General features: G+C 46.0%; 1 protein-coding gene across 1 annotated transcript; it reads right to left on the minus strand.

The window, feature by feature from the left end:
• Window positions 1–1,374: 1,374 nt before the first annotated feature.
• PGM2L1 (phosphoglucomutase 2-like 1) lies at window positions 1,375–11,436 on the minus strand (the record flags this gene model as incomplete). The annotated part of the gene is made up of 8 exons (XM_008937481.1): window positions 1,375–1,508; window positions 2,745–2,934; window positions 5,055–5,184; window positions 6,594–6,687; window positions 8,620–8,800; window positions 9,657–9,754; window positions 9,990–10,179; window positions 11,243–11,436. Coding segments are annotated over 8 exons (1,211 nt in total), but the record flags the coding sequence as incomplete, so codon positions are not given.
• Between the last annotated feature and the right edge of the window lie 1,276 nt (window positions 11,437–12,712).

Genomic DNA, 12,712 nt, shown 5'->3' on the forward strand with positions numbered 1-12,712 from the left:
AGAGGTCCCTCCCAACCCCACCATGATTCTGTGGTCACCACTAGATGGCTCTGGGCTAGCAGAGGGAACACAGGAACTCATGACTGCAAAATCAGTGCGAGACTGGTCAGACACAGCCTGTAAAGGGATTAAAAAGGCAGAAATGGCTCCTAACAGCAGAGGTAGGCACCATCTATTCTTCTCCACACGTTGTCCAGATGCTCATCTGCAGGATCTGACTATTTTGACAGAAGTGGAATTTAGGGAGACTGAGTCATTGCGAAAAGTGTCAGGGCTCAGGAGAGGACACCACAAGACAGTAATCATTACTCTGTTTAAATCCACAGATGTTCACTGGAGTAAAACCACAAGATGCACGAGCACTGTTGGACTGCAATGCTCCTGTAGGACTCAGAACGCCCCTCCTGCCCCCAAAGTCTGACCAGAAGGAGAGGACCTTGGTCTCGTTTTAATGAAGAACAGGCAAATCAGGCTTAGTGACATTTCCTTTGTTCATGTGTGGAACTGGCAACACATCATTCCCTTCAGGTCGCCACTTCCTTTTAAAGAAAACCTTCCAAAATGCTGCAATAAAAGTGATTTTACTGATGTTCAGCTTTTAAGAAAAATCAGTAAGCAGCTACTCAGAGAAATATTTGCAAAGCTATTATGGAATGGAATGTCTTGTAAAGTTCCTGCAGATCTTTTTATACCTTAGAATCATAGAATAGACCTGGTTGGAAGAAATCTTCAAGTCATTGAGTCCAACCATTTTCCCAGCACTGCCAGGTCCCCACTGACCCATGTCCCTCAGCACCACATCTCCACAGCTTGGAAACCCCTCCAAGGATGGGGAAAATGTTTGACACTGAGGGCGGTGAGACCCTGGCCCCGGTTTCGCTGAGAGGGGTTCGCTGCCCCATCCCTGGAACCCTTCCAGGGGAGGTTGCCCGGGGCTCTGAGCAACCTGCTCTAGTTGCAGATGTCCCTGCTCCCTGCAGGGGGGTTGGACTAGATGACCTTGAAAGGTCTCTTCAGCCCAAACCATTCTGTGATTCTATGTATGTTCCCCAAATGGATGAGGAATCCACCTGTATTTAAGCACATTTGTCAGCAGCAGCACAACTTTGCCACTTTTTAATCCTAAGTGAATGAGAAATTGTGTTCATAGAAGTCTCCTACTGTAGCAGATGTTCAAAGTCCAGTTCTTTGTCTCATCTGCTACAGAGAGGATCCATTAGGAGCAGGAACGTGCGTTGCTCCAGCCAGGTGAACAGGCTGGAACAGTCAGCTGAGGGTCAGCTCTCCACAGAGGCAACAGAGGAATCTCCCATCAGGGGTGGACGCCATTCCTGCCTTCTGACCTGCCAGCCCTGAGGACCTGCTGCTACTGACCTCTGCTCGGGCAGCGCACACATCTCTGCGTAGTACTTGATCTTGGGCTCCGTCCCGCTTGTCCGGAGGGTGGCAACGCAACCGTTCTGAAACGTGAAAGTGATCATCTGGCTGCTCTTACTCAGTGGCAGCACCTGCAGAGACAACACACCTCAGCTAACAGAAAAATGGGGTTTGTTTTTAAAATGGCAACGTTCTGTCCATACAACGTTGGACAAATCCACTGACATCCCCAGCAGCTTGCACCAAGCAGCCAAAGCAACAGACTAGAGCAGGTCACGTTGGCCTGACAGGCCTATCATCTAGCTGAGCACAGCAGAGACAGGGACCTGCTGGAGCAGGGCCAGAAGAGCCCCAGCAATGACCCAAGGGGAGAACCCCTCTGCTGGGAGCCCAGCAGGAGAGAGTTGGGCTTGGGCAGCCTGCAGAGGAGAAGACTCCAGCTGGGGAGACCTTCTGTGGGCCTGCCAGGACTTCCAGCGGCCTATCAGAAAGCTGGGGAGGGACTGTTGAGCAGGGGCTGTTGGGACAGGACAAGGGGAGATGGTTTGAAACTCTAAGAGGGAAATTGCAACAGGAGAGAAGGAAGAAATTTTTAATGCTGAGGGTGGTGAGACCATGGCCCAGGGTGCCAAGAGGTATTGGAAGTGACCTTTCAAAGTCATCCAGACCAACACCCCTGCAGGGCGCAGGGACATCTGCAACTAGAGCAGGTTGCTCAGAGCCCCATCAAGCCTGACCCTGAATGTCTCCAGGGATGGGGCCTCCACCACCTCTCTGGGTAGCCTGGTTCAGTGTCACACCACCCTCATACTCAGGAACTTCTTCCTAATGTCTCATCTAAATCTCCCCTGCTTGAGTTTAAAACCATTGCCCCTCGTCATGTCACTACACTCTCTGTAACCAGTCCTTGCTCAGCTTCCCCGTAGGGCCCTTCAGATGCTGGAAGTCTGCCAAGTCTTCCTGAAGCCTTCTCCTCTCCAGGATCAACTACTCCGACTCTCTCAGCCTGGCCTCACATCAGAGGGTTTCCAGCCCTTGGATCATCTTTGTGGTCCTCCTTTGGACCTGCTTCACCAGGTCCATGTCCCTCCTGTGCTGATGGCTCCAAACCTGGACCCAGCACTCCAGGTGGGGTGTCACCAGAGCAGAGCAGAGCAGAGGGTGAAGGCATTAAACGGTACTGGTCCCAGCATGGAACCCTGCGGTCTTCTCCCCAGTAGGTGCTGTTAAGGAGTCTGAATAGATAATGGTAATTCAGCTGCCATCTTGGCTGACATAGTACATCTTCCTGCATAGTTCTTGGGGTATTTAACTTTCACTCTCTTCAAACCCAGACCCCCTCCTGCAAGAAGCACTTTGTAACTCACCGACTTCTTACTCGGCTGGCTGCTGTCGTAGCCTGTGGTAACGTCTCGGACGTGTAATATGTTGTAAACACCACAGAAGTTTGGGTACGACTGAGGAGCATCAAAGTTCCGAAGCCTCTCAAATATCCTTTTGATAGTAGGAGGATCATAGCACAAGAAATAGGAAGTCTTTGATATGTGATATCCATACCTACAAGCAGAGGGACATTTTCAGTTAGAAGGTTCAGAAGTTTTCTGAACATTTGTTATCTGAAGAAAGACTCTGTTTGGAAAAGCAATAACAGGAACAGAACATGGTTCTCCCAGCTGTGGAAACAGATATTTATAGGCAAGTGTTTGGGCTCTGAAGCAGATTTCACTGCATTACTCAGATCGTCTTCAGCTATTTTTAAATTCAAGCAGAGGCTTCAGTTCCAAAGAATTAAAAGCCAACATTTGGCTACACACAGCCTTAGTGGCTCTCAGGAAATTAATATGCAGCATTATTCCCACACCATCAAAAATCAGCTCCTGTGGCCATGAGAGCAGTCACAGAAACCGATTATTCCAACACCTTCCGAGGAAGGTGACTGATTGTTGGACTTGATGAGCTCAGGGGTCTTTTCCAACCTTCATGATTCTATGGCTTTATAAATATTTCATCCAACTTAAAAGCTTCTATCCCCAACCAGAGCTAATTCAAGCACTCACTAGGTGCAGCAACCACGTCTGCATGATGGAGCTACAAGTTGTTCTCCACCCTATTCCACCCACTCCTCATTTGACACAGACTTTTCCCCACAGCATAAAAAAATGAAGTGTGACTGGAAGCTGAATCCTCCTGTGAGCACTGGCAGGTTTGCAGTCTGGTTGGGAAGAACTGGTTTGGCCACAGTTTGCACAGAGCAGACTCCTGAGTGCTGTGAGGAGAAAACCACTGACCATCCTTGGTGCCCCCTCAGCCCGAGGGGCTGCAGCCTGTCCTCCTGTAGGGCTTGCAGGAAAAGGAACCCCACTTCTGATTCACCTTACAATGCTCCAGGCTGGGGCAGAGGGGCTGCAAAGTGCCCCAGGGAAAGGACCTGGGGGGTTGGTGGACAGGCAGCTGGAGAGGAGGCAGCGTGTGCCCAGGGGGCCAAGAAGGCCACCAGCATCCTGGCTTGGGTCAGCACCAGTGTGGCCAGCAGGAGCAGGGCAGGGATCATCCCCCTGCAGTGGGGAGGCCACAGCTTGAGGACTGGGGTCAGTTTTGGGCACCACAGGATAAGAAAGATCGTGAGGGAATGGAGTGTGGCCAGAGAAGGGCACCGAAGCTGCTGGGAAAGGGTCTAGAGCCCAAGTGCAGTGAGGAGCAGCTGAGGGAGCTGGGGGTGCTGAGCCTGGAGCAAAGGAGGCTCAGGGGAGACCTTCTGGCTCTCCACAGCTCCCTGACAGGAGGATGGAGCCAGGTGGGGGTTGGGCGCTTCTCCCAAGGAACAAAGGACAGGACAAGAGGAAACAGCCTCAGGCTGCACCACAAGAGCTTTAGGTTGGCCCTGAGGAAAAATTTGTTGCCCTGGAGGGTTGCCCAGGGCTGTGCCAGGCTGCCCAGGGCAGTGGTGGAGTCCCCATCCCTGGAGGGGTTTCCAAGTTGTGGAGATTGTGGCTCTGAGGGATATGGGTCAGTGGGGTCCGGGCAGTGCTGGGGGATGGTTGGACTTCATGATCTGAAAGGTCTCTTCCAACCCAAACAATTCAATGACACCACGATTTGCTGTAACTGTGCTGCCCGCTCCTTTAAAGCACAAGAACTTCTGCTGATGGAACAGGCTTCAGCACAGTCCATGATTTAAATCTGACATAAACACGTTCCTCACTTTACTGCTAGGATTGTGCCCATCGCTGCTGAACAGAGGCCATTCCGTAACTGCCACTCTGTTACAAACCTTTGCAAGAACTGTATGAGATCTTGTAACAATTTCCAGGCCATGTTTAAGCCAAAACAGTGTTTTAAAGAGAGACACACAGACCACAACTAAGGTGTAATGACCCCATCACAAGAGAAGTAACACAGCATGAATCAAGTAAGAGAAAAGCTTGCTCTGGTGAGTCTAGATACAAAATTTTACTCTGGATTTATTGCTGAAACATGATAGAAAGGGCCTCTTTAGTCCCTTGGGAAATCCATAATTGAAGTGGTGCCTGCAATGCAGAAGCATGTAGTCCATTAAAGCATTAGAAAAAAACAACTGACAATGAGAAAATATCTGAGGGATGCATTAAAAATATTTACTTGATAATTCCCAGCTCCGAAATAGTTAAGTGGAACTACTAATGAAAAATAGAACTTACGTTTCATAGATTTCAGTGAGTTTCTGTGCTAGTGTGAGGTTCTGGGCCTCCAGGTAAGTTGCCATTTCAGCTATGACCACAGCTGCACTTACACCATCTTTATCCAGCACCGAGGTGCCACACATGAAGCCTAGAAATCAAAGATCAGTTATGGAGAAATAATCTGATGTACAGTTATATTGATTTACTTAAGTTTTAACCTTTTTCTTGTAAAAGAAAACAGGCCAATACACATAAGTTGTTTTTATTACTGCATATGAACTTCTTTGGAGCATGGCCAGAGAAGGGCAATGAGGCTGCTGGGGAAGGGCCCAAGTGTGGTGAGGAGCAGCTGAGGGAGCTGGGGGTGCTGAGCCTGGAGCAAAGGAGGCTCAGGGGAGACCTTCTGGCTCTCCACAGCTCCCTGACAGGAGGATGGAGCCAGGTGAGGGTTGGGCTCTTCTCCCAAGGAACAAGGGACAGGACAAGAGGAAATGGTCTCAAGTTATACCACCAGAGCTTTAGGTTGTCCCTTAGGAATAATTTGTTGCCCTTGAGGGTTGTGCAGGGCTGTGTGAGGCTGCCCAGGGCAGTGGTGGAGTCCCCATCCCTGGAAAGGTTTCCAGGCTGTGGAGATGTGGTGCTGAGGGACATGGGTTAGCAGTGGACTTGACAGTGCTGGGTCAACTTCAGAATCCATGATCTTAAAGGTCTTTTCTAACCCAGATGATTCCATGACTCCCATTTTCTAAGCAAGCTATTTGACCTAGGGATTATAGGGCTGGAAAGCTACATGCTCTAATCAATCAATTCCAGACTCTGCTCCCCAAGGAATTCTCTCCTAGTGCAGTGCTAAATATAAAAATTTGCTTGTTTTGTGCAAGCACACCGATACTGCAAAGTCCTGCCAGGAATTCAAACCAAAGAAACCCAGCACACAGGTACAGCACTGGTAACCCCTAAACCAGAGCTCCACGGTACTGCCAAGACACCTTCTTACTAAAGGATGCATGAACAAGATCTTAACTCCTTAGAGTTAAAAGCTTCATTAATTTTATGAATGAAACTGGCACGGACACACACCCTCTTCAGCACACACTTCATTTTCAAATGCCACATTATCTGGGAATAATAATGTGAATTATCTGTGAATCCCAGAAAGCTGTCATTTATCCTAAAAAGGGGAGAATTCCTACAGCCTCCCAGTTCCACGCAGCCACTAACAGTGAATCCTCACAGACAGGACCAGGGAGATATTAAACTGAGCAAGGACAGATCCTGTGCTTAACCTCGGTGTAGTTGAGCTCTGGCATCTCAGGACTTTCAACTTGTATCAGAACAGGTTTATATCAGGAAACTGCACCAGAGTCAGAGATTTCTATCTCATTTATTCTGGTAGTTGGCAAGTTGATATGATGAGAGCAAAATACCAACACTAGTAACTACCAGAACAAAAATAAAGCATTTCTGTATTTGTCTCATAGCTAAGGCCACTCCTCCTTACTTGAATTCCCCCCGCCCCCATCTCTCAACATTTTAAAGTGGTATTAACATACACACCAATAGACTCTTCAAATGCAAATAGAACTTCTTTTCCATTATCCAGGAGCTCTTTCACTCTACTTCCAATCCATTTAAAACCCGGGAGTGTTTCCTGAAACAGGAAAAAACCAACCAAACAAACAAAAAACCATAAGTGCACTAAATTAATATTTTCAATGTAGTTTGTAGGCACAGCAGAAAGTGTAGCCACTATTCCTTTCACTTCCAGCGTGCTTCAGACTAAGAAAGGGACGGAAAGAAAGGAAAGGGGGAAAGGGGAAGAAAAAAGGGAAAATAGAAAGTTAAGGGAGGAAAAGAAAGCAAAAGGGGAAAAAGGGGAAGGGAGAAAAGGGCAAAGGGGCAAGGGGGCAAAGGTGGGGAAAGGGGGAAAGGATCATGAATTCTGAATTTTCAAGTGAATGGGAAAGACTGTTGCAGAGTCAAAACACTAAAGCTTAAGGACATTAAAGCTTAACTTTTTCTGAGTTTCTTGAAAAAACTTCCCAACATTTCAATCTAATGAAGTGACAAAGAGAACAGGGACAGGAAAAAGAGAAATATTTGACAAGTCATGTCCCCAGTTTAGATTACCAATCTAAGGCACAGAGTCACTGGACAGTGTTTTACTAGTGCCAACTCAACTAGGACAGGAATCTCAAAGGAAGGAGGAATGTGTTTGAGAAACTGCTTCTCTCTGAGATCAGATAAGACCTTCTGTGGTGCTTATCAGATGAGACAACAGTACAAAGTCACTCAGAAAGAAAAGTTACAGAAATAAAGCCAGCAGCTGTGGGTGATGGGAGGGAAAAGCACTGCTCCTGCTCGGAGAATCACATAAAAGCAGCCAAAAGCTTAAAAGCCATCCTTGGAGAGAAGGAAGGTACAAAGAGGGGAAGCTTTTAGGGGAGACCAAGGAGTCCTGTAAATTCCTAGCTTGTTTTTTCAGTCAAATGTGTCCCTTTCCAGAAAAAAAAAACCCAAACATATGGGTAGTATTTCATGAGATAATGAAATGCACTCCCAGGCAGTGACACTGAACCTGATTAAGCACATCTGCATAGTCCCTCAACATGGTTTTCAGAGTTGCTTTGAATTGTAATGTTTGTAATTCCTCATTGTTTGGCAAACTATTCTTCCTCTTGCACACAGATTTAATTAAGACACGACCTGGATCTTTGTATATCTGTGCTAAGCTTTAGAGCACTTGCATCTCATATAGCTAAAGGCCAAGTGGCAGAAATCAGAGCAAGTCTGTGAGCTGAATGCAGGGACTCAAACAATAACTGAAAGGCTGCATAGGCACCCTCCGTTTTCTCCTTCAGCAAGCCCTTAATGAGACTACATTAAAGAGCTGAACACAAGAGTACTCTGGCTGTCACAATTTGAAATGAAGCCCAATTTAAAACCTCTTAGTGATGTTGGCACCTGAAGGAACATTGTGTAACCTGTAAGAGTTTGTCACAAGTCCATCTAAACACACTCTGGTTTTGGGGTAAACACAGCAAGTTGCACGCACTTTCATTCTCTCACACCAAAGAATTTACCTCTAGGAAAATAACCAAGACAAAGGCATTTCTATTAGATGTCATATAGGTTTTGTGTCACCTGGCACAGCCTCCTTGCAGTGTTCAGTAAGTTGATCTCAGTCTGCATTCATCATAATGTACAATGAGAAATGCTGCAGATGCTGAGACCTCGTCTGGAGCAAACCAGCATCTTCTGCAAGCTAGAACATGTTAGAACTCCCAAAGAGTGGAAGTCACCTGTCTAGTCTTCATTTCACACAGTCATAGAACCACAGAATGGTTTGGGTGGGAAAGGACCTTTCAACATCATCAAGCCCAACCCCCTGCAGGGAGCAGGGACATCTGCAACTAGAGCAGGTTGCTCAGAGCCCCGGCCAACCTCCCCTGGAATAGTATCAGGGATGGGGCAGTGACCACCTCTCTGTTCCTAGAGAGGGAAGCTGTAACTGATGGGGTGGTGGGCAACATGGCAATCTGATTTTACTCTCCCAAGACAATATCATAAAACCCACACTTACTTCAAAGTGAAATCCCTCTTGAAGTGCAATTGCCCTCAAAATTTTCGAGGAGACCGTGGTCGCCAACATGTAAACATTCTTCACCTCAGCGTCTTCAGAGCAGTTCTCCTTCCAGCGAGAAAACATCCACCACCCAAACAAAGCTGCCAGCTCATTCCCAGTGAACACCTTCCAGCAGCCACTGCAGAGAGGACAGAAAAGAAAAGAGCTCTTTTGGGTTTCCCAGGAGAATCCACATGGGGGGAGATGTTTTATGCAGTCACTGGACCAACAGGAATCTGAGCACACTACTGATAAGCTGCTCTATACAAAGCCACTGTACCAACAGGACTCCACAGTTATCACGTCTCAATGATTTACAAGCCCGATGCGTTCTGTTAGCAAGCAAAGATACAAGTGAAGTATCCTCACCACCAGCTTTTAACTAGCTTAGGTGCTTGTCATTTGTCAGACAGAGGTACAGAGCCTACAGTCTATACGTTGCAGCCAGGCAATGCCTGAGCAACTGCGCGTTATAGACAGTTACTTACACAACGATCAGAATTTTGGCCTGTCAGTGGGAGAAAAATAATTTCTATTCAATATGAAGAAGCCAGGAAAAAACAATCAAAACAAAACCAATCCCCCAAAAAAGCCCACAACTGTCCCAAGGCAGAATTTGTCTAACATAAATGAAAACTCAATAATAGCAAGATTTTATTGTCTTTAGTAACCAAGTGACTTTTCAGTTAAACCACAGGTTCATAGAATCGCTGGGGTTGGCAGGGACCTTAAGGATCATCCAGTTTTCTTTGGTCATCTACTGTAACACTGGTAAGTACTTAACTTTCTCTGAGTTAACTGATTTTATTTAAAATAGATGATTTCAGGTGGGGCTATACCCAAAGATGAAGCTAGCAAGAAAAATACCGAAATAGCTAAGTCACAACAAGAAAGAGTGAGTTGAAGGTGTGTTTCTGTCAACCATTTAGAGGCGTTTGGCCATTTTCACTCCCTCTCCTGCAGAAAGAGATAAAATAAAAGGTCCCATCACTCACTTTTCCTGCTGTTCTGCCACTGCCAGTCTATCTGCATCTGGATCAGTGGCCACCACTACTTTTGCATTTTCTTTCTCCGCAAGCCGCAGTGACAACTCCTGGTGGGAGAAGAGGGGGGAAAAAAATAAAAGAAAACCATAAGAGTAAATAAACCATAGTCTCTTACTTATATATAACATGCAGCAAAAAGAAAATCTCATAAGGACTCCCCACTGTGTGAAAGCTCAAAGCCAGGTACTCCCTGTTCTCCTTCTCGACTTGTATTTCAACACAGTCTCACATCCAGAGGAAAGCTCACAGAAATCTGATGAAGTAGAAACAAAAAAAAAGTACCAGCACAGATTCTCCTTCTTCAGGATTTGGGCATTTGACAGTAGAGAAGTCTGGATCTGGATCTTTTTGTTCAGGTACTGGAATGGGAGGCTGAAAGCCAAATGCTTTGAAAGCCAACTGCACATAGTCATGTCCGACTCCATGGAAAGAGGTATGAACAAACTTCAAATTTGTTTGCATGTTTAGCTCCCTGAGAAGGAAAACAAAAAAGAATTTCAGTAAGATTTCAGTTATTTAACACATCTAATTTCAGCAAAAGCACAAGACACTGCAACTACACTTTGTACTGTTCTGCTGATTAGTGCATTAGTTTCAAAGAAGGAAGGAGTGACAAATGCTTATTTAGACTTTCACTAGAAACTGATGGTTTAAAGCTTCTTCTCCTGGAAAAACACAGAATCCCAGCATGGTAGGGGTTGGACAGGACCTCTGGAGATCATCTAGTCCAATCCCTGTGCCAAACAGGCTCACCTAGAGGGGCTTGCACAGGAATGAATCCAGGTGGATTTTGGAAGTCTCCAAATTGGCTGAACTGGCTGAAAGTCTTCCAGGAATGAACTGTTAACTTCTGCATCATACTCGAGCTCTTCCAGCACCCTGAAAATCCTACTCTGGTTCTGCTCAACCTACACTATACATCCTCCTCCTTGTTTTCTTGTCTTCTGCCCCACATAACCTTTAAACTTAACCTTCTCACCTCTAGTCCATGCATGTAGACCTCACCTTTACTCTAAATTTCTGCATTTTATTCAGATCATACTCATTTGCATGAAAAGGTTCCCACCAGGGAGCTGTACTGTAGCCTAGTGTCCAAAGACAAGCTGGCTTGTTGTCAAGAAGTACTGTTGAGCCCTAATGATGGTGACCAGCTAATTTAAGGACACATCAGAGAAGGGATGGGGTGAGACAGAATGGGGAGGTGACCAGAAATTATTCCCACTGTGAAGAGCCCAGAGCAAAGGCCTCAAGCAGACAGTGGTGTCTGGGGCAGAGAGGAGCACCCAGCTTCTGTGAACCGTAAAGGCAGAAACTGACTCATTCATTTGTGATGACAAAAGTCACTACAGGCAGGTCCAAAACTATTACAATACTGGAAAAACAGCCCAATCCCTATATCCAAATAAAAAAATGTTTCTCTATGGCAGCATCACACACTTTAATAGTAAAGTCTATCTGTCAGCAGTTGGTTTTCCACATATAACCAAGAGCTTACTTAAAAACAGCATTTAAGTACATTAAGTTTTCCACAATACCTATGATAACAGATCTTTTTCAGATCCTCCATGTAACAGTCACAGATTTTCTTCAGAGGATCCTGTCTAAGCGGACTGGTGTCTACTAGATTCTCATTCCAAGAGCCATTCCATGGTTCAACACACTCTTCTATACATTTTATAATTTCCTTATCGTGAGGAGAGGTGATCTGCGCTCCGTTTTCCCAGTAAACCTGGTGTAAGTTAGAAGAAAACAAGACATGGTTTATTTACAAAGATTACACATACTCCCTGCTTCTTGAAGTCATACAAAAAAGGCTTGATTCTCAAAAGTCATTTGGAATCAGAGTTTTTGATTCCAGTGGTAGCTACTCAGCAAGACAGCTTGTCAAAAAAGCTGGGATTCAACTGTTAGGGCTGAAATCATCAGGACGTGAGAAACTAAAACTGGGCACTAACATTTGAGAGCATTGTGCAAACTGGAACAGGAGGAAAACGTTACAGCTCCTACACAGCCTGGCATTGCTTTTGAAAAAAGCACAACTTGTTTTGGAAACGAAAGCAACAGAGATAAGCAGCGTGCCAAGGGACGTGTTTTTCCATACTGTAATCTTTCAGCTGGAAACCTTGGAAACTATCAAACCCTCAAGTGTAAGAAGCCTTTGTTAGAGAATTATTTAGATACCAGTTTTCCCACAGTTTATTTCCAATAGTATGGCTGAATTCACAGTGCAGGCTTTCTACTCAGACTAACCTGTCTCTCTTTTTCACTGCTGGCTTTCATGAAAACCACAGGCACGCAAAGCTACAGGTTTGACATATTTGGTTAAAATTGTCAAACCTTCAGAAGCTGCTGAATTCATAGAATCTCAGCATGGTAGGGTTGGAAGCGGCCTCTGGGGATCATCTCGTCCAACCCCCCTGCTCCAGCAGGTCACCCACAGCAGGGTGCCCAGGATCACAGCCAGGTGGGTTTGGAATCTCTCCAGAGCAGGAGACTCCACAGCCTCTCTGGGCAGCCTGCTCCAGGCTCGGCCACCCTTACACCAAAGAATTTTCTCCTCCTGCTCAGGTGGAACCTCCTGGGTGCCAGTTGGTGCCCATTGCCCCTTGTCCTGTCACTGGGAACTACTGAGAAGAGTCTGGCCCCAGCCTCTTGATCCCTACTTGGGCAGCACTGAAAATTCACAATGGAAATAGTGAAAGATAAAACGATTCTTGTGAAAGACTACAAAACACACTATCGTGACAAGTGAAATGCCTTGAATCAGGAGACACAAACATAATAGCTTCCTGATAAACAAAGCACCTCGAAAATGGATGTGGCTTATTTTCTTATTCATGGCTATAGTCCAGCAAAAGTAAAGGCTGGTGAAGTACTTCAAGAGCTGTTCACAGAGGATGAGTCCAGTACATTCACCTCCATGAGTTCACTTGGTAAGACTGGATTGCCTGTTATTGCCATTACCCACTGACCTGCTGCTGAGCTTCTGTTACTTCTCACATTCA

Source organism: Merops nubicus, unplaced genomic scaffold (assembly GCF_000691845.1).
Source record: "Merops nubicus isolate BGI_N331 unplaced genomic scaffold, ASM69184v1 scaffold15653, whole genome shotgun sequence".
In the NCBI taxonomy this organism is placed as follows: domain Eukaryota; kingdom Metazoa; phylum Chordata; class Aves; order Coraciiformes; family Meropidae; genus Merops; species Merops nubicus.